Source organism: Pseudorca crassidens, chromosome 11 (genome assembly GCF_039906515.1).
Source record: "Pseudorca crassidens isolate mPseCra1 chromosome 11, mPseCra1.hap1, whole genome shotgun sequence".
Taxonomy (NCBI): domain Eukaryota; kingdom Metazoa; phylum Chordata; class Mammalia; order Artiodactyla; family Delphinidae; genus Pseudorca; species Pseudorca crassidens.
In genome coordinates, this window is record NC_090306.1 from 100,636,720 (window position 1) to 100,662,435 (window position 25,716).

Genomic DNA, 25,716 nt, shown 5'->3' on the forward strand with positions numbered 1-25,716 from the left:
ATAAATAAGTACTAGGGATGTAATGTACAACATGATAAATATCATGAATACAGCTGAATATAATGAACACAGCTGTACGTATAACATATATATAATATATAACACATCTGTATGTTATATACGAAAGTTAAGAGACTAAAACCTAAGAATTCTCATCACACACATTTTTTTCTATTTCTTTAATTTCATATTTATATGAGATGATAGATGTTCACTAAACTTATTGTGATAATCATTTCACAATATACGTAAGTCAAATCATTACGCCATACACCTTAAACTTGTATGGTGCTGTTTGTCAATTATATCTCAATAAACTGGAAGAAAAATTAAATTAAAAATTTTTTTAAAGGGTGAAGACTGAACACAAACTGAGAGAAGATATCTGCATCACTTACCACTTACAAAAATCTACTGGCCAAACCAAAGTAAGCGTTCCCACTGACCAAGGAAAGAAAGACAGACGAGCCAGTGTGAAAACTGTAAAAAAGTCTCAAGCAGGCACTTCGCAGATAAAGAAAACTGACTAATGAATAAACAAATGAAAAAATGCCCAATTTCATTAGTAAGCAACAAATGCTAATTAAAACAGCAACGAGTTACTGCTACACATCCACTGGAGGGGAAGAAAGTAAGACGTCTGAGAGTCCCAACAGAGCCCTGTGACCCACAGTGTCGAAAATATTTACTGTCTTGCCCTTCACAGAAAAAGCGTAGCTCCCTGGTCTAAGATACTGTTAACATTCTCTTCCTTCATCTGGATGGTGGTTACATGGTGGCGTACAATCTGGGATACACGGTGACTACACCGTGTATTTAAACTACACATATACATTATACATATAATACATATATATTATAAAACATGTATGTTAAATGTGCATATATACATACATATTACATATACATAGTTACATATATATATTATTTTTATATTCCACTGTAGCGTCACAAATTAAAAAACAATTAAGCTTAAAAAAGTTAGGCCTGGGGCTTCCCTGGTGGCGCAGTGGTTGAGAGTCCGCTTGCCGATGCAGGAGACACGGGTTAGTGTCCTGGTCTGGGAAGATCCCACATGCCGCGGAGCAGCTGGGCCCGTGAGCCATGGCCGCTGAGCCTGTGCGTCCGGAGCCCGTGCTCTGCAACGGGAGAGGCCACGGCAGTGAGAGGCCCGCGTACCGCAAAAAAAAAAAAAAAAAGGTTTGCTGAAGAAACCAATGAACTTATTTTCCAAAAACACCTAAATAGCAATGAGCATATTAAGCTGCCCCCAAATGGGACGACTCCTGTGTACTTCTGAGAATGCAGCTGGAGGTGTCCCCAGCAGCACATGGGGGAGCGGAGAGCCCCGTGACTCTGTGTGAAAGTCACTAGATGACTAAACGCTGAATCCTTGTTCAAGTTCAAACACGGTTTTACTGGAGAATACATCGTTTTGGATATTAGCAGGTCCTGTTTGGCAAATTCCCAACAGAAATGCGGCAGAAGGGAGACTCCACACCTTTGGTCACCTTCACCATCTCTAAATGCTGGGACCCAGAAGTGAAGAGCTGGGATGGGTGCACCGAGTGAGAACAGCCGTCTCATCTCCAGTTGGTCCGGTGGGAATACTGCTGATCTTATTTAGGTATTATACTTTCTGCCGGTTTAGAATTCAGAACTAATTCCTTCAGTGCTTTAGTTAAAATAAACTGAGAGAGTGGCAGAGATGTCCACATGCGCAGGATCGTTTAGTCCTGTGGGGGCCAGTGAGGTGACACGATGCTTGATTCTGGACAAAGCGCGTCCTCTCCCCGCCAGGCTCAGTCCTAGAAGAGCTGGAGGAGGTCTCTGACCCATAGACGCAAGGCTCCTGGTTTAGCAGCACAGCACCCTGGGGTCCCCAGGCCTCCTCCACACATAGTTTGGGGTCCCGCACGACATCAAGGATGAAGGTGGCTACGAGAGGCCATGGAATCGAGGTGGAGTGAGAGTCCACACTGACGGGGAGGACGTCACCCAGCCAGGAGGCCGGGACAGGAGGGGAGGGGGCCCTGCAGGGTGTCGTGGTGCCAGGGGTGGAGGCGTTTCAGGAAGGATGGACTGAACAAGGCAGAAACAAAGGCCTCCACGGCCTCTGGCCACTCCCAGAGGTCTGCTCCTTCCAGCGCCCATCTGCTTTGTTAATAATCTGTCACCTCCCTGGTTCGTGAGCTCCACCAGGCAGGAGCAGACAGGCCTTGGTTACCACTGAACCTGGCGCACAAACCCCTGCGCAGTGAGTCTGTGCTAAGTCAAAGCGGGGTCGGATGAAGCTGCGAAGGGCCCTGGCCGTGGCCCTCAGGAGTCCCTGGAGTCAGACCACAGGGCGGGGCTGCTCCCATGAGGGGAAGGAGGGCAGGGCAGCTGAGAGGGGAGGCACGCTGGGGAGAAGGGGCTTTTTCTTAAATAGGCTTGAGGGGGTTTGAAGGCCAGAGAGAAGCAGGGATGGGGCGGGCACGCGGTAAGGCGGTCAGGTGGCCAGCTCTGCCCCCCCCCAGCGCTGGCGCTGCTGTGGCCTGTGTGGCCGCTGCTTGCAATCCAGAGCTTGCCCTGCACTCCGCGACCCGAAGACTGCTCTGGAAGGCTGGCCTCGATCTGTGCGACCCAAACGACTGCTCTGGAAGGCTGGCCCGGCCTCGATCTGTGCGACCCAAACGACTGCTCTGGAAGGCCGGCCGGCCTCGATCTGTGCGACCCGAAGGACTGCTCTGGAAGGCTGGCCTCGATCAGTGTGACCCGAAGGACTGCTCTGGAAGGCTGGCCGGCCTCGATCTGTGCGACCCAAAGGACTGCTCTGGAAGGCTGGCCGGCCTCGATCTGTGCGACCCAAAGGACTGCTCTGGAAGGCTGGCCCGGCCTCGATCAGTGTGATTTGCCGGCCTGGGCTGGCACAGTCAAGGCTGTGAGGCAGCCCGGGTGCTTAACAGGACTTAAAAGCGGGACTTCTCATCGGGCACAGGCCAAGACAGAGCAAACATAGATAGAAAATGACCACATGAAACAAAGTGGAGACATTCTTCAGAATAGTGTGAAAATACTTCCGTAATGCAGGATAAAAACACTTTTTTAAATGAAGTTTTTGTGTCCTTGTTGCATTGAGAAGTGGTGACCCCATATCCTAGACCTCAGGATGACCCACGCTTGCATTTCAGATCTACTGTCCTGCAGGTACAGCTGCCATTGTTAAGAGTATGTTTCCCATCTTGACACCATCATCACAGTTTACACAATTGCACATGGAGGGTATCCACCTTCAAACTATGCTTTCTATAATTTTAGCAAGACAGGAAGAAATACCTCTTTAAAAAGCATGTTTATAACTGTGTAAAAACAAGAATGATAGCATCTTACATTTTTCATTTAAATTTTTAACTCATATCAAACCTGAGATAAAGCCAGCAATTTCAGTCCATGTAACTCTTAAAATTACTTATTTTTCTAAAGATCAATTGACCTTGAATTTGAGAACTTATTTTGAAAAAGTATTTTACGAAGAAAAGGAGTCCCTAAATTGCTATACAAAGTTGCTTTGCCATCTTAGCGACTGGATGGAAAATAGCTCCCTCATCACAACGATCCTGGAACATTGAAATCGATTCCCTTTCCTTTTAAGGAAATAATCATTTTCTTACCTTAGACAAGTCTGACCATCTGGTTTTTGCTTTGGTAACAAGATACTGATGAGCCTGTTCACAAGCTAGTTCTGAATCTGCAACCTTCTGTTTTGGTCTTAAAAGAAAAAAAAAAAAGAATCTGTTTAAATTTAACGGACTCATTAATCTCCCAAGGGATTCTCCTACCCCGGTTTGTTTCACAGATAGCATTAAAGTCTGCTATTTCACATCTGGTCTAACTTAATTCTTAAAATACAGTCTTATTTCCCCAGCTGCATGTTAGGGAAATCTTAAATTTTAGGAGTACTTGCTTATTTCCAGATAAATGCTGTTCAACTTTTCCTGCAGTTCACAAAACAAAAAGGGCTCATTTATTCCCAGAGGGATAAAAAACACACTATAACATTGTCTTCAGATGAAGACAACTAAAGACTTTTATTTCTGAACGTACATGTTGTCGTGATCACGCAGACCAAAGCTAAGAGTCCAGGAACACTGTGGGAACGTGACCTACAGACTCAGTCTCAGCTCACGTTCAAAGGTTAGGTCTATGGGATGTAAAATGATCAAAACTCTGTTCAGTCACAGAACGATGGGCGCCAAGGACACTTTAAAAAAAGACTGTGGCTAGGCCTCCACGGGGCGCAGTGAAGACTGTGGCTGAAGGAGTTTGGGGTGCCCTGGATTCTTCCAATCACTAAAACAAATTAGGGGCGCGTGAAACCCTGTAAAACCCTTTGCCACTGCCTTCTCCGCGGTCGCCTTGCTCGGAACCACGCTTGCGCACAGGCACGTGGGTGATCAGTGCATCTTGCCTGAGGGTGAGTAAGGGGGACACCTGAGCGAGGCCCCACAGGGACCCTCACAGGAACTTCCCCTCAAGGGAACCTGGAAAACCAGGGTAGGGACAGCACACAAGCCCCATGTCGCCCTTTTAAAGAAGTGGCGTTATTCATGCTCCAGCAGGTGAGCTGCTCGTAAGGAAAAAAATCTAAAGTCAACCAGGAGGCCGCCAGTTGAGAAAATGCAACAGTCAAAGGTTTATGTGATCCCCAAAGACGCGGCTTTGTAGCTGACCCTTTGTATGTGATGCCACGTGGGGAGCACTGTGGTTTTAGGGTAATCGTGGCCTCCACAAGCTCTGTGACCAGTCAGGCTGGAACTACCGAATCTGGGTTTTCACAGCAGTGCTGGCATTGCCACCCCAGTTTGCAAAAGGGGATGCTGTGGTTTAGAGGGGTGAAATCGCCTGCCAAAATTGCACAGCCAGTACCGGGAATCCTGGCACTGAAACTCAGGGCCCTCCCATGCCAGAGGAAAGCCTTTCTCACCGTTGTCATTCCGTCTGAAGCTACAGTTTTGGTGGCCCCTCTACCTTCACTCCTCAGAGGAAAGGATCCATTAAATATTACATTTCACAGAGGTGAGGGCCGCCCATGGTTTTTACACGCGCAGGATCTTCTTTTCACTTAACATGTCTATTTCAATTCAACCGGAGCAGTTCTGCTGAGCACCACTGAGTGCCAGGCACTGTGTGAGGTCCTGGGGAAGGTGAAGCCTGCAGCGTCCCAGAGAAGGCCCTCCTGGAACATTGCACTACTGTTCTACATTTTAAAAGCAGACAGCAGGACACAGCACTGCAACCAACAAGTTAAGCAGTAATCATTGCTCTTCACGTGGCTTCTCCTTTAAATTCTTCCTAAGAAACTCTGCTGCTGGTCTCAGCTATCCTGGACCACTCCTCAGGTCCCCTGATGACTGACAGTGCTCCGTACGCACTGATCACCAACAACACCGTGGCCCTCGTTACCCCAGAAGCCCACACTGTGCTGTTGACCCATGTGTCACACGGAAAGGGTCTTATTCAGACCAGGGCTTCTTTGGTGATTTACATAAACTTTGACTCCTGTGGTTCGGCAAACAAAAATTCTTGCATTTCCTCAGTGGGCAGGTGCTGAGGACCCGCTGCAGCTGGGCGGGGTCTTCTCCCTCTTCCCATGTCGCTGCTGAAATGGACCAGATGAGGTCATGCCCACTTTCATTTTCTCTCCTGGCAGATGCCAGCTTGTGGGGAACACAGGTGAACTATGGTGGCACACCTCCCCTGACTGAGACCCCCCCAAATACACACAGTCTTTAAATTCTCCAGTTGCTTCTATATTACCAAGTCCGGGGTCTCTGCTGGCTTAACGTGTGATGCTGTTAACCATCGCCCCCTCTCTAGTCACCGTCATGATGCTGCTCTTTAAATGACACCATGGGTTGGAACACCCACCACCTGGCAAACGTGTGCCCTCAGTGAGTGACTCTCCCTCTCTGCCTGCCCCCTCGACCACTCCTCTCTCCTTCCACCCCAAAGCTTATGTACTCTTCTGAGAGGTCATCCCCGCTCCTGTCCCCAGCTACCACCTGGATGCTGTTTGCCCACACTTCCGTGCCATGAGCACGGTAACCTCACATGCTTCCAACTGTCTACCGGACTTCACAGAATCATGGACTTTCAAGGGTGGAAAAGGATCCAAAGATGAAGCAGTCTAATCTTCTATCGTTACTTTACCACTAAGGTTTTGGAAGGTTGGGTGGATTATGTTGCATTTTCACAACTATTGTTTAAAAGGACTGTAGGTCCTCACGAGGCCTATTCCCCTGCCTTCACCGTTAGGTGCCTCATAAATCCTGTCTGAACCCAGAGGACGCACCTGGGCTTCCCTCAGAAGGATGGAGATCCTGAGAGGCGTGTTCTGTCTCTGCAGAGTCAACTCACTCTCAAGCTGATCTCACTGTCCAGACACATGTCCAAGCAGCCTCCCTACCCAATTCCTTTTCCAGGCTATGAGGTTGCATTATTTTTCTTAGTGACTCGTGCTCAAACCAGGAGCTCCTACCTGTTTCCCATTCATTTCTCCTCTGTACCATTTTATATCCTTGTCTCCTCTAGAGAGATTGGAAGGTTTTTCTGTGGCCTTTTCCAGAAGTTACTTATTTTCTCTCCTATTGTCTGCCTCTTTAGATCTTGACAATCAGTCAGATCCAGCCTTCCTATCAGCCAGACTGTCAGTCACAAATACATACAACGTGCTGCTCTAAGTCCTACAAACACAATGCTGAGCATGGTGAACAGAACCCACGTCCTCAAGGAGCTCATCCTGTGATGGCAGGAATGTGCAGCAAACACATGGAAAAATAAGTGAATCAGATAACTTCAGCTACTGAATGTGACTGAGAATGATGGACCAGGGCGGGGTCCGGGGCACTTCAGCCAAGAAGACCAGAGAGCAGGGACTCCTTGAGGCATGAGTGATGACCCAGTTAAGATGCAGTAGACACACATACTTACTTCATCCTGTCTTCCACTGGTTACAACCAAAAACTCTAGACAGAATACAAAAAGCAACTCTCTGAAGAGACAGTAAAAAGTAAATAATAGGAGGCTTATGGAGAGGGAAATCAAAACTTGAAGAACGACTTACATCATGGTGAGGTTCATGGGCTTTTTTCCTCCCATATTTCCAACTTAAGGGCTGCTTAAAGGCAGTCCTAATTCTGGAACTGTGCAGTGGATATGGACAGAAAAATCTCCAAAAGAAAGTCTGTTTTTCTGACCGAAGAACTAGGAAGGTGAGCCCCTGAAGTACAAAGAGCATGGGGGAATCCCCCCTTTCTTGTCTCTTTTTACTGTCTCATTCCTGATCTGGGGCAAGCCCAGTTACAAAAGTGCACTTCTATGGTGGTGCCAGCAATAGTATTGGCCAAGTAGGTGCCCACGACTGAAATTCTTCTCCCAACCAGAGGAGATGGTAAAAGGCGTCCCTGTGCTCAAGGAGGATTGGAGAAATCCACATGACCTTCTCTTTCTCGTGTTTATCTCACCATGTTGGCCTGGAGCGGGCCCCAGTCAAGAGAAGCACTCAGTAGCACAGAATGGCTAACACCTAAGATTGTCCAACCAGAAGAACAAAAAAGGGGTCCCTGAGTGCTGGAGAGTGTGGGGAGAAATCATAGAGAGGGCTAGAAAAAGGGACGCCCAAATGAATGAAGGAAGTTCCAGGTTCACCTGTGATGTGCACATGTGTGAAACTAACCCAGAGCAGCACAGTGAAAGCTTTGAGAACTTTACTACAGCGTAGTTAAGACTGTCTCCTGCGTGCTGCACTCATGGGCTCAGCTGATAGAGCTACAATGGCTTTGAAAACTGAACCGATGTTGAAACCACAGAAGGCAGGTCAGGACTTGCACTCTGAAACTAAATGGATTGATTGCCTGCCTAAAAAAGATCAATCAGTCAACGCATTACCAAGGATGTTAACAGGACCAGAGTGTCACAACACAACATTAAAAATGTCCATGACACAGCCCAAAATTACCCAATATACAGAGGACCAGGAAAATCCCAACAATTTTCAAGATAAAAGACAGCAAGCACCAACTCCAAGATGACCCAGATGTTGAAATTATCATATTTTAAAGCAGTTATTATAACCATGAAGTAAGAGTACACATTCTTAAAATAAATGGAAAGACCAGTTCTGAGCAAAGAAATTGCAGTCAAAAAAAAAGAACCAAGTGGAAACTTTAGAACTGGAAAAAACAACAACTGAAATAAAATTTTCACTGGATTGGCTCAAGGACAGAATGGAGATGACAGAGGAGTGAGTCAGTGAACTTGAAAATAGATGACTAGAAATAATCGAATCTGATCAACAGAGGAAAAAGAAAGAATATATCTCCAAGGACTATGATAGAGAGACCTGTGATACAAAAACAAAAGGTCTAACACCCATGTCACTGGAGTACTGAAAGGAGAAGAGAAAAAGATTGGTACAGAAAAAAATTTAAAACTTCAGGAAATAATAGCTGAAACCTGCCCAAATTTGATGGAAAAACAAATTTACAGATTCAGGAAGTTCAGCAAACCTCAAAAAAGATAAACTCAAAGAAAATCATGCTCAAACACATCATACTAAAACTACTGAAAACCAAAGCTAAAGAAAAACTCTTGAAAGCGACCTGAGACAAATGACACATTACAGAGAGAAAACCACTTGAATGACCGAGATTTCTCCTCACAAACTGTGGAGGCCAGAAGACAATGGAACAAGATTTTTAAAGTGTTATAACAAAAGAATTGTCTACCCATAATTCTATATCCAGAAAAAAAAAACTGTTAGGAATGAAGGAGCAATAAAGATATGCTCAATGAAGGAAAACTATGATAACTTGTCTCCAGTAGACATGCTAAAAGAAGTTCTTCAGGGGAAGGAAAATGACAGCAGAGTGAGACACTTTTGAGCTTGAGAAATAAAAGAAGAGAAGCAGAAATGGTAAATACAAAAATACTTTTTCTCAGAGTTTCAAAACACATGAAGCATAAATTGATAAAAATGGAAGGAGAAATAGACAGATGCAAAATTATTGTTGGTGACATCAACACTCCTCTCTCAGTAATTGATAGAACAAATAGAAAATAAGCGAGAACCTAAACACTATAACCAACTTGATCTTATTGACATTTATAGAACCCTCCACCCAACAACAGGCCAATATACATTCTTTTCAAGATACATGGAATGTTCACCAAGACAGATGATTTCTAGGGTCATAAAATGAACCTTACCAAATTTAAAAGAATTAAAATCATACAAAGTATGTTATCTAAACTGAACAGAATTAAACTAGAAATCAGTAACAGAAAGATAGTTGGAAACCATGGAAATATTTTGAAAAAAAAAACATACTTCTAAATAATCCGAGGTTTCAAGAAACTGTCTAAAGGGAAATTAGAAAATATTTTGAACTGAATGAAAATAAACACTATAACATATCCAAATTTGTGAAATGCAGCTAAATCAGTGCCTACAAGGAACCTGATAGCATTAAGGGCTCATATAGAAAAGAAAGAATTCAAATAAAAAATCCGAGTTTTCAGCTTAAGAAAATATAAAAGGAGGGCAAACTACAGCTGATCCTTGCACAACACAGGTTTGGACTGCACGAGTCCACTTATATGCTGATTTTTTTCAATAAATATATTGGAAAATTTTTTGTAGATTTGTGACAATTTGAAAAAAATTCACAGATTAACCACATAGCCTAGAAATATTGAAAAAAATTAAGAAAAAGATATGTCATGAATGTATAAAATATAATATACGTAGATACTAGTGTATCCTTACATAGGCATAAGGTGAGTGATATTTAATATAAAATTAATATGTTAGTTTTCTTCCTGTTTTATAACTTTGCTTTCAAAGAATTATATTACCGTACAGTGTGCTTCTCTCTCTCTCTCGTATTGGAGAAATTGTGTATCAGCCTATCATCACAGGCAAATGGGTTTTTTTTAGAGTAACGATTCCAATACTATATTATGAATATGATTGGAATACTGTATGCTATAAAAATTTTATGATTCATTCTTTACTGTATAGGCTAGGCTACCATGAAGCAATTATATCGATTACACCACACTCCCATAAAGCAATAATACTGCTGCTTCTTTGTTAACAATGCATGCATCATTATACCTCTAAACAAATATGAATTTCTTTTTCACATTATCTTTCCAGTTTTGATGTCCAGAGTTACACACCAAAATGTATGACGCCTGCAGTGTTTTGTACCATATGAGACAATATTGATATGGGTACTGACAGACAGATGATTTATCTTGTAAAAGACAATGTAAACTTACAGTATTGATAAATACAGTACTATAAATGTATTTTCTCTCTCTTATGACCTTTTTTTTAACATCTTTATTGGAGTACAATTGCTTTACAATGGTGTGTTAGTTTCTGCTTTATAACAAAGTGAATCAGCTATACATATACATATATCCCCATATCCCCTCCCTCTTGCGTCTCCCTCCCACCCTCCCTATCCCACGCCTCTAGGTGGTCACAAAGCACTGAGCTGATCTCCCTGTGCTATGTGGCTGCTTCCCACTACCTATCTATTTTACATTTGGCAGTATATATAAGTTTCTTATGACTTTCTTAATAACATTTTCTTTTCTCTAGCTTGCTTTATTGTAAGAATACAGTATGTAATACATATAACATACAAACTATGTGTTGATTGACTTTATGTTATTGGTAAGCTTCCAGTCAACAGTAAGCTGTTAGTAGTTAAGTTTGGGGGGAGTCAAAAGCTATACACAGATTTTTGACTGTGCAGGGGGTTGGCGCCCCTAACCCCTGTGTTGTTCAAGGATCAACTGTATACTTAAAGCAAGAAGAAAGGAGAAAATAGTAAAGAATAGAAATCAATGAAATCGAAACAGAAAAACAATAGAGAAAAAGAAATGAAACATAAAGCTGGTTCTTTGAAAATATCAATAAAATTGATGAACCTTCAGCTAAATGAATCAAGAACAAATGAGAGAAGACATCAACTACCAATACAAGAAATGAAAAAAGGGACATCACTAAAGACCCCACAGATATTAAAAGAATAGTAAGGGAATACTATGAACAACTTCATTTTTATGAATTTAACAACTTAGATGAAACGGACCAATAGTTTAAAAGACAAAAATTACTAAAACTCGGTCAAGAAGCAATAGAAACCCTGAATGATCCTATAACTATTAAAGTAATTAGATTTGTGGTTAAAATTCTTCTGACAAAGGAAACTCCAGGACCTGATGATTTCACTGGTGAATTTTATCAAATATTTAAAGAAGAAATAGTGATTCTGTATGATCGAGAAAATAGAAGAGTGGCATCATGACTTTTATTCTTTCTTAGAGGTCTTCCAAAAAAGAACAAAAAAATGTATTTATTTTCTTTATGAAATAAAACTCCTATCTTGCAATTACCATGTGGGTCCATTGAAACCTCTTAGAATATGATAGATCATGGGATCTTAGTGATCTTGATTTAATCATACTAGATCTATTTCATTATTCTAAGAAATATTCAATCATTGCTCATTAATTATTTCCAGCTATGCTAAAAAAAAGGAGACTAAATAATAAGAAGAAAACAAAAAATGATGGCATCTCCTAGCAGGATGATACAATATTGAAATGAATCACCACTATTACATCATCCTTCAGTTTTCTGATTGCACTGCTCAAAGTGTAACAGCATCTTTCAAGAAGATAGAAAGAAGACAGTGACACCATCCTTGTCGTCTTATGTTAGCTTTCACTGAATGTAGTTGAAAATTGAGAATTCTTATTTCATGCGCAAGTGGCAAAGGGAAGAAAACTGAGATCAGGAAATGTTTCACAATTATTAGATGAACCAGAAGATGATGGTGAACTTGATCATATAAGCCAAATCTCTTGATGGCTGAGTAAGTGATACGTGTCTAAGAACAACAAGGAAATTTGTTATTTTCATTTAGTTAGTCATTCATCAGGAACGACTGGATCGTACAATATTTTGTGACAAGAAGCTGACCATCTAATTCTGCTAAAAGGACACTTGACAGTATTCTTTCATCTCTGATGATGTACATGTACCAAAATGTACTTGATGTGGGTTGTCAGTAGATAAATGGACAAGGCCCGTGTGTTTTAAACAAGGGAATAGATTGGGAGGGAATAGATGGTGTAAATGAAACAGGTCATTGGACCAATCACTCTGACTGGTATTTACACATTTAAAAATGATGTGCAGTTATGAAGCAAACGAAATGGTCTTCCTCTCTTTGACAAAATTATGAACCTTCAAAGTTTTCAGAAGTAGTGCATTTTGATGATGCAGGTGGAAAGTGAAGGCCCGGAAGGCAGAGGGGCCCCACTGAGAGGGCAGGATGGCTTCCAATAAGGCAAGGCATCTAGGTTTGGCTGGTGGAGAGTGAGGCTGGGGAGGGTGAAAGAGGCTGAGCTCTCCAGGCAGAGGAAGGGGCCCCTCCCCAGAGGCATCCTGGGTTCCAATCTCTGTCCACCGCCCCATCACCTGGGTCCTTTTGGACAAGTCAGTAACTTTTCTCTAGGCTCCAATTCCTTCAAATGCAAAGGCAGGAGGTGATGCCTCCTTAAAGGGCTGTGGGGTATGGAAAGATGTACCTTCATGAAACACAGGTATGGGGTCCGGCCATGGGAAGGCTTGGCTTTCTAAAGCTGTGCCTTGGTTGGGGTCTCAAAGCTCGCTCTCCACCAGACCCTTGGAGCCCCAGCTGGGCCTCCCGGGAGCCCACCGCTTCCTCTACATCCATCCTCTACTCTGGGGCTGCTGAAGGATGTTTCTACGGCACGATGTGACCCACACACTCCACGGCATAAAATCCTCTCCTGCCTACTGACCAAGCCTGGCACTCGAGCCCCGTCACATCTGGCCCTCCTGCATCTCGAGGCCTCCTCTCCCACTGTGCATGCCACTTCTGAATACGCATCCTCTCCCCATTCCCTCAATGTGCTCCACACTCGCACCTCTGTGGTTTTGCAAATGCTGTTCCCTGGCCTTGAACCACGGTCTGGTAACCTGCACCAGACGAACTCCTACTCACACCTCAAGACCCAACTGAAATGTCCTGCTTTTTCTGTGCACCTCAAGCAGGCTTAGCCTCTTGCCTCCCTGTGGCACTTCAGACATCCTTCTATTTCTTTATTTTTGTACGTGCCGCAGTTCAGCCCCGAGCCCCTCAAAGGGAGTGTTCATCTCATCCATCTTTGTACCTCTGAGTCCTGGGGCGACACTGAGCACACAGCAGACCCTCAGTAAATGTGTGATGAATGAACAAATAATACAACTAAGAAGGTGGAATCATTTGGATGGGAAGATTGCACTTTGTGGTTGAAATTTTCCATATCCATTCTGCATACATTCTCCAGAAAGTTCCTTCTGAAGGATATTTTTGTGCTTTGTTTTACCATTAAGCAATCAAGTCTCATATTAAAGCTCCTCATAAATGGAGCAATTGGAAGCAGGTGTTCAACTCACGTGTGACATGATCGTTTCACTTAGAAAGAGACTACTGTCGTTTTCTTTCTCACTGGCTTTTTAAGTATAGACAAAATAAAACCAGCAAATTCAGAGGGAAAAACTAAAGTGCAAGATCAGAGGGCCTCTGCAGCCTAGCCAAGTGCCACAAAGTCTGGCTCAGTGACAGGGGCTTCTGGGGGTTCCCCCTTCCAGGGGTTGCCCTTGCCGGGTGGAAGGGGCACTTGCCTGTAGCCCCTGGGGGCTGGGAGTACCTCAAGGGCAGAAGGACCCAGTGGACGCCACTACTGCGTTGTATCACTGTAGCAGCAAATGCAGTGGATGGTAACGTTTCAAAAAATATTAATAGTGTACTTATAATAATTGGTAAAGGAGTGGCTGAATGGCTACTTCATTCATGCCTGTCAACAGATCTCAATGGAGAGCAGACTGTGACACGTCCCGGTAAGATGGGAACCCACTACCGCTTCAAGGAGCAGATGCTCTTACTGAGAGAAGCCAAGGAGTCAAATGGAGTCACAGCTCAGCTGGACGCAGAGATCTTCCTACCGTGAGTGAGGCCAGCATTGGGTGGCCGGGGGTCTGGTGGGGAGCACTGCCTAGGAAAGGGCTGGAAGGGGTCCTCGCACCTCCCAAAGCAGCTGGCACAGCTGAGCCCAAATTTATAAAAAGAAAACTATACAAGTATATGTGTGTGTTTATGCACATAGAAAAAAGACTGAAATGACACTCAGTATCCATCAGTTACCGTAAGGTGTTCTGTGCTTCCCCAGTTCACACCTACTGCCCAGGTTAACGTCTCAGGCCTGGAGGAAGTCCACGTGTTCTCCTGACAAGCACCGCACCTCCCTCTGCATACGGTGTCCCCAAATGTCTTGGAAGGCTGAGCAACACGTGTATATATCTGACCCAAGGCTCATAAAAAGAAAAACAGATATGTATATATTTATGTGCAAAGCAACAAGACCAGGATGATACACTTTGAAATACAAAAATGACGCTCACAGGTGCTTAGATCAGGTGTATCTTCTAACCTGTATCTGCATTTTCTAGTCTTTCTACACTGTGTAATTCTGAATGTGATTTTTCTTGAACTAAGGAAAAGACAAAATAAACAGCTCCTGGGGGGCAACTCCATCATCTGCACCCGTGCGTGGACACGGCGTTAATGCTGGCCCATGCTGCTCTCCTACCTAATGAGTCTCTGAGGCGTGGTGTCTTCTATTCTGAACGGTCTCTTCTCACACAAATTTTGAAATTCGTGGAAATTTAACGTGACGCTGAGCCTCAAGCCAAGAAGGCCCAGGAATCGCTCGAAATCCTCGTCCTTCAGGTTGAAGACCAGGTGCTGCAGCTGATGAAGGTCGTGCATGGTGACGATGCCATCCCTGTCCGTGTCCATCTTAAAGAAGGCCGCGTAGGGCTCCTAGAGTCAAAAACGCAGCGTCAAAGCCTGTCCCCCAGAACCTGACGTCATCCCCCCACCCCTGCCCCCCGCGCTGTGGACTCATCTCCAAAGTGAGGAAGGAACCGTGTTTCGACTTGGCATCTTGGAGATTTCACTGCTCCAGGAATATCCTTGCCATGATTTGCTCTCCCCGGGAAATGATGAACTATGTCCTCAGGTACCCTCTTTTAATGCAAAGAGTTCAGGAAAAGGGACAAGAAAGGTGTTTCTTTCCCTTCTGCTCCCTCGGCTTCTGGGACCGGTACTTCTAGTACCAGAAGTAAGAATGAGTACGCTGGAGCTTTCCAGGACATATAAAAATCTTGCCCTCAAGTTTTTATACCACTTTCATAATGTCTGGCAACTTCTGTCCACGGGAAAGCCAGTGCTGTGCTGATCTCACCCTGAGTTGCCGCCCAGAGGCTGGGCCCTGTTTTGATGCCTGTGCTGAAGGCCCCGCCTGAAATCTGCCTCTGTGTCTGCAGGTCGTGCTGCACGAGGGCGGTGATTCCCATTTTACAGATGGGGAAACAGAGGCCTGCAGGGAACTTGTGCTCGAGGCCAGGCTGCACAGCTCAGGGCACACACTGGAGGCGGGTTGCTTAGTTTCAAAGCTCAGCTCTGCTGGCTACTAGCAGAGTGACCAAGGGCAAGAGACTTAACGCTGCCAGGCTTCTCATGTGTAACGGGATCCGGGGTGGTTGTGAGGATTGAATGTGCTAACGAGGTGAAGCACTTAGGAGGTGACTGACAGGTTTCCTAAGCGCTCTAAAATGTTGTTACTATTACTGCTGCCCGAGGTCGGACAGCAAGTGCCCGGCAGCGGGATCTGAAGCAGGTCTGTCCGGGCCAACACCCTGCGGCCCCCGCCAACGCTCCTGTCTCAGGCTAGGAGAGCTGCAGCTGCTGTGGTCGCAGAACCCCTGTTGCCATCAGCCCCTGAGGCAGTCCCACCCACGGATCTCTCTGGGTACTTCCGAGGCCCCGCCTGTACCTTCACGTCCCAGGACCCTCCACAGAGGTCGTGTAAGGGAAGCCCTGCCGTGACTCGAGGGTCCACTTCAAACCTTCTGGGATTTTGTGGCAAGATCTATCTGTACTCACTCACTTCTTCTTTCACCAAAAATTACTCAGCACTGACACATGCAATCACGGCACTAAATCCGGTGGGAACCGACTTCAAGGGCTGCCCCTACCTCTCAGAGGCGCCACTGTCCAGCGGCCTCCTCCAGGAGCACAGCCGGCCGGGGCTGCAGGCCCACCTCTGTGCTGCTGATTCCCTCCACGCCACAGCTCCAAGCCCTCGCACGCCTCCAAACCCCCGTCTCCAAAGGCTGCGAGGTGACTCCCCTTGGATGTCAAAACAAGCAAGGCCGAAATCAAACTCCTGGCCCACGCGAGACCCAGCTCGTCCCCCCTGTCCTTCCCGCTCGTCCTCCGGGTCCTTCTAGCTCGTCCTCAGGGTCCTTCCAGCTCGTCCTCCGGGTCCTTCCCGCTCGTCCTCCGGGTCCTTCTAGCTCGTCCTCAGGGTCCTTCTAGCTCGTCCTCAGGGTCCTTCTAGCTCGTCCTCCGGGTCCCTCACAGCTCGTCCTCCGGGTCCTTCCCGCTCATCCTCCGGGTCCTTCACAGCTCGTCCTCCGGGTCCTTCTAGCTCGTCCTCCGGGTCCTTCCAGCTCGTCCTCCGGGTCCTTCCCGCTCGTCCTCCGGGTCCCTCACAGCTCGTCCTCCGGGTCCTTCCCGCTCGTCCTCCGGGTCCTTCCCGCTCGTCCTCCGGGTCCTTCCAGCTCGTCCTCCTGGTCCTTCCCGCTCGTCCTCCGGGTCCCTCACAGCTCGTCCTCCGGGTCCTTGCCGCTCGTCCTCCGAGTCCCTCCCAGCTCGTCCTCTGGGTGCTTCCCGCTCGTCCTCCGGGTCCTTCTAGCTCGTCCTCAGGGTCCTTCTAGCTCGTCCTCCGGGTCCCTCACAGCTCGTCCTCCGGGTCCTTCCCTCTCGTCCTCCAGGTCCTTCCAGCTCGTCCTCCGGGTCCTTCCCACTCGTCCCCCAGGTCCTTCCAGCTCGTCCTCCGGGTCCTTTCCGCTCGTCCTCCAGGTCCTTCCCGCTCATCCTCCGGGTCCTTCACAGCTCGTCCTCCGGGTCCTTCTAGCTTGTCCTCCGGGTCCTTTCAGCTCGTCCTCCGGGTCCTTCCCGCTCGTCCTCCGGGTCCCTCACAGCTCGTCCTCCGGGTCCTTCCCGCTCGTCCTCCGGGTCCTTCCAGCTCGTCCTCCTGGTCCTTCCCGCTCGTCCTCCGGGTCCCTCACAGCTCGTCCTCCGGGTCTTTGCCGCTCGTCCTCCGAGTCCCTCCCAGCTCGTCCTCTGGGTGCTTCCCGCTCGTCCTCCGAGTCCCTCCCAGCTTGTCCTCCGGGTCCTTCCAGCTCAAGAAGTGGCAGCGTCTTCCTTCTGTTGCTCAGACCGCAAACCTAGGGAGCGTCCCCGGATCCTCCCTTTGCCTCACACCTTGCATCCAATCTGCCCACACAGCCATGGGTTCAGAGCTTCACTTCTCCCACTTCCACTGCCTCCACCCGGACCCAAGGCTCCTGGGCTTCCCGGCTCCCACCCTCGCCCAGCCCCCTATTCTCACAGCAGCCAGTGATACCTGCACAGCTCAACCCAGTGCACGTCGCTCCTCTGCTCCACCCACGGCACTCGGGGTCCAATCCTCAATCCTGACTGTGGCCCCAGCCCCCTACCCCTCTGCCCTCATCTCCTCCCCGCTCACACTTGCTGGGTTTTTTTTGGGGGGGTGGTGCACAGCTCTGTCAGGTACACGACTTTGATCTTCTTGGGGTCAAACTTGGGCAGCATGGTGGAGGCGGCTGGTGTCAGACGAACCCGGATTCGGGGCGACTGAAGAAAGTTGCACCTTGGCCCCCCCGAGCCGAGAGCCGGAAGCTACTTGCTGCTGCTGGAACATGCCAAGCCTGCCTCCGGCACTCCAGGGATTCTCCACCAGACCCGCTGGGCCTTTGGTCTCTGCCCGAATGCCACCTCTCCAGGGAGGCATTTCCTGTCCCCTCTGTCCAAGGGCACCACCCTGATGGGTCTCCGGCCTCTCACTCTGCTTTATTTTTCTTCCTAGCCCGTTTCACCACCTGACTCTCTGGAGACTCACGTGCTGTCTGCTCCACCTCTAAAGGTAAACGTGGGCTCTGATCCATTCCTCGTGACAGCTCCAGTCCAGAGAGCAGTGCTTAGGAAACACCCGTGGAGTGAGGCTGGGTACGAACGATGCAGCAACTATTTCCTGGGTACCTATGATGCACGAAGCACCCTGCTAGGTGCAGGGACGTACTGATAACTGGCCCCTGACATCAAGGTTCTCCGTCCAGTAGGGAAGAAAGATGTGTAAGCAAATGACAGCGAGTCAGCGTGATAAGTGCAGCAAAAGGCGGGGGGAGAAGTGCTCTGACGCAGCCCTAATTGCTGGACTACAGGGACAATCTAGATGCCATGGAAACCCATATTTATAATCTTCACAAATTTAAAACATTTACTCATTCCCTGAATCTCAGTCTTTGACTTCCCAGCATGAAGACTCCTAATTTTATTGGAGCCAATACATGTTGGAGTGAAAAGGATATTATTTCAATTCCTGGCTACGACAGTTACTAGGTATGTGGCTTCGGGGAAGTCTCTCCCCATCTCTGACCCTCCGTTTCTTCATCTATAAAATGGGAACGCTAGCGCCTACTTGATAGGCTAGTTGTGGGGACTGAAACAACTGAGGCCGTGTAGGTTCACTGCCTGGCATGTAAAGTGAATTCTCTTATGCATTCAACAAACACCTATTTGCATGGTACGCACCGTGGTAGCCAGTTGTGTTATCGTGCCTTGACGTCTCATGGAATTACAAGTCCCCCACATTGCATGCCAGAAGGTGAGTGGACAGCAGCAGACCTCCCAGCAGGTCTGAAGGGCCGGAGGGAGGACTAAGAACTTAAGAAGGACCAGCGCTTTGGTAGGAGTTAGCTGGTCACAGAGAGAGGAGTGACAATCCAGGCAAAGGAGTAGGATGTGCAAGGCCAGGAAGGGGAGGCTGGGTGCTGGCCGGAGTGTGACGGGAGGAGAAGGGGGGTCGAGAGGGGCCAGAGACGGGCTGCAGACCAGCCAGGCAGGACCCGGGCTCATCCTAAGAGAAAGGGGACACTCTGACCAGAGCTGCGTGTTGGGATCACCCTGCAAGGTCAGGTGTCCAGGACAGATTGTGAAGTGAAAAATGCAGCGGCAGAAGCATATGTATAGGAGACCCTATTTGTGTGGGGACTTTGATCCTGCTTGTTTTTTTAAAATATACATGACTTCACAGACATGCACCTGAACCTGCACGGACGCTGTCTAGAGGGTGAGGTTGAAGGTGAACCCACAAGGGCCACAGGAACCTGTCCCCAGGTCATGTCCCCAGGTCACGCAGGGGGTCTCTGTGCCTGCTTTCCTCACCATAGTCAGGGACGGGGGACGCCCCTTGTTTGGTCACAATGAATTATCTCCTTCGACTGTTCGTGGTCTTTGGCCTGGGCTATGAGGTTGAGGCTGCCTTGCTCAACTGTGCTGTTGCCCGTAAACCTAACTGTGCTGAGATGGACTCATCTGGCTACAAAATCGCTGGGCAGACAACAGCAGCAGCAGGATTAATAGCATTTTCAACTAATACAAAATCGTTTCTTCATTATTGATGGACAGAGAGATTCAAGAATTTCTCATGAATAGGAGCTCAATAAAAGAAATAAAGTGACGGTACCTTCCCACTCAACACAGTCTTTGGGACTTCCCTGGTGTCGCAGTGGTTAAGAATCTGCCTGCCAGTGCAGGGGACATAGGTTTGATCTCTGCTCCGGGAAGATCCCACATGCCGCAGAGCAATTAAGCCCGTGCACCTCAACTACTGAGCCTGCGCTCTAGAGCCCGTGCGCCACAACGACTGAAGCCCGCGCGCCTAGAGCCCATGCTTTGCAACAAGAGAAGCCACCGCAATGAGAAGCCCGTGCGCCGCAACGAAGAGTAGCCCCCGCTCTCTGCAACTAGAGAAAGCCCGCGCGCAGCAACGAAGACCCAACGCAGCCAAAAATAATAAATAAATAAAATGAATAAATTTATTAAAAAAAAATAGACACACTCCTTGTCCCGTTTACATATACACGTGAGGGCAACGAGCAGCCCCCCAGGGAACCTGGATATAACCAGCACCCGAGTCTGTATCACGCAAACCCTGGCAATTAGGGGTTCACGTCTTTGTCTTATCTACTAGGTTATAAGTTCTTTGCAGGATGGGTGGGTGTTGGTGAACGTTTTTAGTTAACTATTTAAAATAAAGACCATCTTAGGAAATACGGGCCATCTGAGTGCCGTAACCAAGCTACACTGATAATTAACGTAGCAAGGCGGTGGCGCCAGCAGGGAGCTTGGCCTCCCCGCGTCCCCAGGGGAAAGGAGAGTTGGGAGGAGACAGGCGAGGAGGGGCCAGAGCAAGGGGCCTGGGCTGCCATGGGTGAGGCCGCAGGACAAAGGCAGCAGCGGGCGATGGCCACCCGGCCCTGCTAACCAGCACGGAGGGGCTGCTGCCCCCGTGCCTCTGCTTCCCCTTCTGCCCTCTCTCCCTCCCGCCAGGCTCTCCACCCCGTAAACAACGCCCACCTGCTCCGTGCTCTTCTCCGCTGGGCATCACATTGGATGAAATAATGAGGACTAACCCTCCCCCTATCTGCTTACGGTGACCATATGTTTTCAAACCAAGAATTAGGACGTACAGTCTGATGGCTGGACCGAATAGTCAAAGTCAGAACCATGCCGCAAATCTGAGCTAGACAGTCATCATAAGTATATATTTTAAAATGGGAGCTCAGTGATAACCAAAATGAATCTCCAATTGGCAGTCCACGCGGGGAAGATGTTTCAAGCACAGCAAACTCTGGATGCCCTGCCCCTGGGGGCTGGCTCCACCCACAGGGTGCTCCCCACCTCTCCTCCCCTGGGCTCACTGGATTTTCAGCTACTGAGGTGTTTGCCCCTGCACACCCTGGGGTCTCCACACCCTGGCGAGGACACATTCTAACTCCCTCGTGCCCTCTGCCCCGTTTCGTAGCTAATGTGGTCGATTTATCAATTTTCCTTCCCACTTTAATGACCCTCTTTTACTTCTCAACACAAAAACATTTGAGGTCATTCCTGCCTCTGTGTTTGAATGGCTGCTCTTTCTCCTGTCTTACCCATTACAGCTTCTGCATGCAAACCATGCCTCGGTCACACAGACCTGGGAGCTTTTCCCTAAAGCACATGACCTGTCTGCCACCCGCCTTAAGCAAGCCCACTCTTCTATTTTTCACTCCCTTCTTTTTCTGGCCAGCACATGCTGAGGGTTTAAGATTTGGTTCAGGGGTCACCTCCTCCAGGAAGCCCTCCTTAATGGGTTTCTTCCCCTGTGCTCCCATAGCACAGTACCGGTCCCTCTACGGCAGCCAATCATGATGTGTCGAATTGTCTGTTGACCATCTGTGTCTTGGGCTGGACTGAGCTCCCTGAACAGGGCTCCCATATTTCAGCCCTAGCTTTTAGCCGAGAGTCCAGCTTATGACATGAAAGTGCACAATGCTTGTTTGGTGAGTGCAGGAGTAGAGTGGATGGAATGCCTGAAAGCATCCTGAATTCACTGTAATTTGGGTTGTTATGCCCCTTCCCACCCCCCCCTGTCTTGTGAGGAGGGTCTCCTTACTTCTCCAAGGCCTTTGAGGGGCAGAAGGCAGACCCAGCAAAGTGTCAGCAGGGAAGGGCCTCGGGGAGGGGAGGGCATCGCAGAGTTAAGCCCTGTCCCGGGAAGGGGAGAAAAGGCAAGCCCGAGTCTGCGGACGGAGCGCTCTGTGTCCCGACGAGCAGGACGTGCTGGGGCCGCAGGGCTCACACCCGCTACTGCGGCTGAATGGCTGCGAGCGAGGAGAGGGTAGGAGGGGTGTCTGGAGAAGCCAAGCGGCAGGGAGGTCATGATTTACCCGGAAGGATTCCTTCAGTCTCCGGGGGAACTGTCTCAGGCTCTCAGGCACTCTTCAGCAGTTATAAAGTAGCCGTCCAAGTTCCCTTTGGAAAGAACTGGAGTCTGAGATGAACTCACTTCTGGCCCGTTCATCTTAGGATCTGAAACAACGACATCAATCAGGGGACTTCCCTTAGTGGCGAGCACGGCTCTTTATTTCTATGTCAACACTTGACTTCTTCGGTCCCCAGGCCTGTTAGAACACTATACAGTACTACAACCCCGCGGACTGAACCTAGCATGAACTCTCTTATGGTCTTAGACATGTCCCCGTCACCACGAGAAGAACCTGTTCTCCAGACCACCAGGGCCATGCTCCTGCCCAGCACGTTTCCTGTCTGGCTCCTCTGTCCGTCCTCCAGGGCAGGGACCACATCTTGCCCATCTCTCCATTCCCAGAGGCAGAGAATGAGGATTCCTGCCTGTTCTGTTTCCTAGAATCAGGTCCTAAACACAGGAAAGTGTAATTCAGTCATGAGGCAGGTCCTGACCTCCTCTGTGCTAGAGGTCTCTGGACAAGTCCTGGTCTTTTCAACAACCCTAAGAGGTAGTCTCTTCTTGAGCCCAGTTTACACACAAGGAAACCTATTCTTATGCCCATTCTCCAGATAAGGACATGGAGGCTCGCCTCCCCAAGGTCACGGGGCTCACAGACTTCACAGCTAAGCCAGGCCCCTCGGGTTCCAGAACCCAGCTGGTTGATTACTGCATTAGGCCCTCTCTCTCTCTTAAAACGGAGGAAGGAGGTGTAACCTCCACCTCAAAACCAACCCATTTCCATCAGGTTGTGACACTTTGAGTGTGGCCTTGTCTAAAGCCAGGCTACAACCTGGGACTTGGTTTTGGACGTGAATCTCTGCACATGTCACACCCACAGCCCCCCTGCCCCCCACATGGTCTGCAGGATGGGCAGCGGGCAGGGCGTCTGGAGCTTGTGGGCATCCTTGAGTCCAGCCCAGAACCTGGCCTCTGCCTTACCCCCACCTGGGCCTGGAATGGCCTCCCTGGGCTTCGCTATGCCTGGCAGATAACACGCCCCCCCCCACCCCGCTGCTTGATCCCCTCTGCCGTGTCCATCCCCAACCCCCCAACGGCCTGGAGCCGCCATCTTCCCCCATCCTCAGCATCTGGCCATATGTTGGGGGGACTGATGGAGGGCAGAGAGGGGGAAGGAGGGTAGGGAGGAAGCTGCTGAGTGCAGTGCTCGCTCTGTGACAGGCTCACCACCCTGGGACCTCAAGCGAGTGACCACTCACCCTGGGCTCCAATGTCCTCACCTCAGCGACGGATGCACCCGGGCATCGGAAGCACTCGCTAAAATAAACGGGGGTTCCTCCAAGAAAGTCAAAACACGTAGCCAAAGAAAGTGTCAAAATCCTAAAATTCCATGGCTTCCGTGTTGTCTTTTTGGGGGGTGTGGGACCCCTCTCCCTTAGGATCGGCAAATGAAATCGGTGGGGGGGGGGGCGGTGGTGTTGGATGGGTGAAGAGTCCCAGTGGCCAGCTTCTCTAGCGAGGCCCGCCGCACCGTCCAGTCATCTCCCAGGCTAACCCCGGGGAAGACGGCAAAATGCAAATAGGGCTCTGGGTTCCGCCCCATCCAGCCTGCAGTGCATTGATATATCCATGGAGTCATGCATATATATGTGTGATTTCTGCAGCTTTTCCAGAGGGCTTATTTGTCTACCTAAACTTCAGTAACGGTGGAGACAAGGGAGGGGAGAGACGACAGAGCCAGGAAGCGGGAGGCTGGGTGCTGGTCATCCGCCTGCCTGGCGTGCGGCCGGGAGAGCAGATTACAGAGCAGGTGGCGAAGGGGAGGCCCCGCCTCCAGCCCGGACTCCACGGTGCCCAACAATCTCCTGACAACCATGTGGGTCCGGGACGGGGCTGGGGCAGGAGGGGAGGGGCGGTGGCCGGGTGATCCTGGGCGGGTCACTGGATCTTTCAGCACCTCTGCTCCCTTATCTGCAAAAAGCGAGGAGGAACATTTGCCTTGCTGGTGCGTGGGTGTCACTAATCACAGATGACCAGCATCTATGCTTAGGAGGAGAACCTTAAAGGACACGAGGTGTGACTGGAGAAGCACAGGCTTGGGAGTAAATTGTAGAAACCATTTGGGCTCCTACTATTTGCACGAGGCTCTGTCCGACAAAATTCTGCACTCACGGTGCGGCTGAGTGAAAAAAAAAAAGGCCAAAACACAAAGAAAAAGTTTTTTTTAAATGTCTGTTTCAGTCTTAGGACTCACACACCGTTTCAACATCTTAGCTCACACTACTTCAACCCCAGCAGCCTAGTGGCACCACTCGGAAAGACCGGCAGGGCCACGGGTGGGAGACAGGTTTGCACTTGGCCATCAGCTACCTTCAAATCCTGTTGCAAAATCAAGATAACTCATCCCTTCTTTCTTATATCCTAATTTTGCAGTCATCAGAGCATACTGATCGTCATCTATCGGCATTCTGTTATCTTCCAGGACCTGACAAGGAAGACAAGCTAGGGGAGAGGCCGTTAGGTGGTCCCGGGGTCCCTGCCAGCTGAGCCCCTCCAGGCATCATCATCATCACCACCATCACCATCATCATCACCATCATCACCAACCATCATAACCATCATCACCATCATCACCATCACCACCATCATAACCATCAACATCATCATCACCATCAACATCATCATCATCACCACCATTACCATCATCTTCATCATCACCACCATCATCACAATCATCACCAACCATCATCATCATCCTCATCATCACCGCCATTACCATCATCACCACCATCATCACCAACCATCATAACCATCATCATCATCATCACCGCCATTACCATCATCATCACCATCATCACCATCACCATCATCACCATCATCACCACCATCACCATCATCACCACCATCATAACCATCATCAACATCATCATCATCACTGCCATCACCATCATCATCATCACCACCATTACCATCATCATCATCATCATCATGTAGCAGTGCCTATGCCTATTACATGCCAGACATTGTGCTGAGATCTTTACAGCTATTAACGTCTCATTTAATCCTTGTCATAAGCCATGAGAAAAGCACTCTTACTAACTCCATTTTAAAGATGTGGAAACTGAGGCTATGAGAGCTGCCCCAGTCACATGATTAGAAAGTGACAGACCTGGGGTTCCAACCCAGTTCCTCTTAACCCCTATGATGAACTCCACTGTTGGAATAAGGTCACTGGGGCCCAGGCAAAGAACAGGGCAGGCGGAAATGGATAGGAAATGACCGTAGGAAGTGGGGGAGGTGCTCCTCCATGGCGCGCTGGCACTCTCACATGTATCCGAACAGGCCACACAGGCAAAGGCTAATCTGGGTCTCGACAGAACACCTTGAGATGCCCTTGGGACACCAGTGGGTGGGAGGCCTCTAAGAAGTGGCTATGAGGCCACCTCCCACGTTCCCTTATGCCCCGGGAGCAGAGGAGAAACTTCTGGGAAGCTGTCAGGAGACAGTTTCTCCTCTGCTCCCTGGGGTCTGACAGGACAGGTGGAGCCTTGTGCCCCGGCCTCTGCAGACTAGGTCTGCAGAATATAAACCTACTTAGCAGCAACAGGGTACCCACAGCAGCAGTAGAGCCATCAGCCCCTGCTTTGGTGCCGCCATTTCTGGCGTGTGGGCTAGGACCAGGGAGCT

The 25,716-nt window shown here is 48.5% G+C and overlaps 1 protein-coding gene across 1 annotated transcript in view; it reads right to left on the bottom strand.

Moving 5' to 3' along the window:
• The window catches only part of EFCAB6 (EF-hand calcium binding domain 6), a 227,434-nt gene that overhangs the window by 67,488 nt on the left and 134,230 nt on the right, over positions 1–25,716 (bottom strand). The window contains exons 13-14 of the mRNA XM_067698329.1: positions 14,722–14,954; positions 3,654–3,750 (exon numbers count right to left, since the gene is read on the bottom strand). Coding sequence (XP_067554430.1) covers positions 3,654–3,750; positions 14,722–14,954 — 330 coding nt within the window. The remainder of the gene's footprint in view (positions 1–3,653; positions 3,751–14,721; positions 14,955–25,716) is intronic.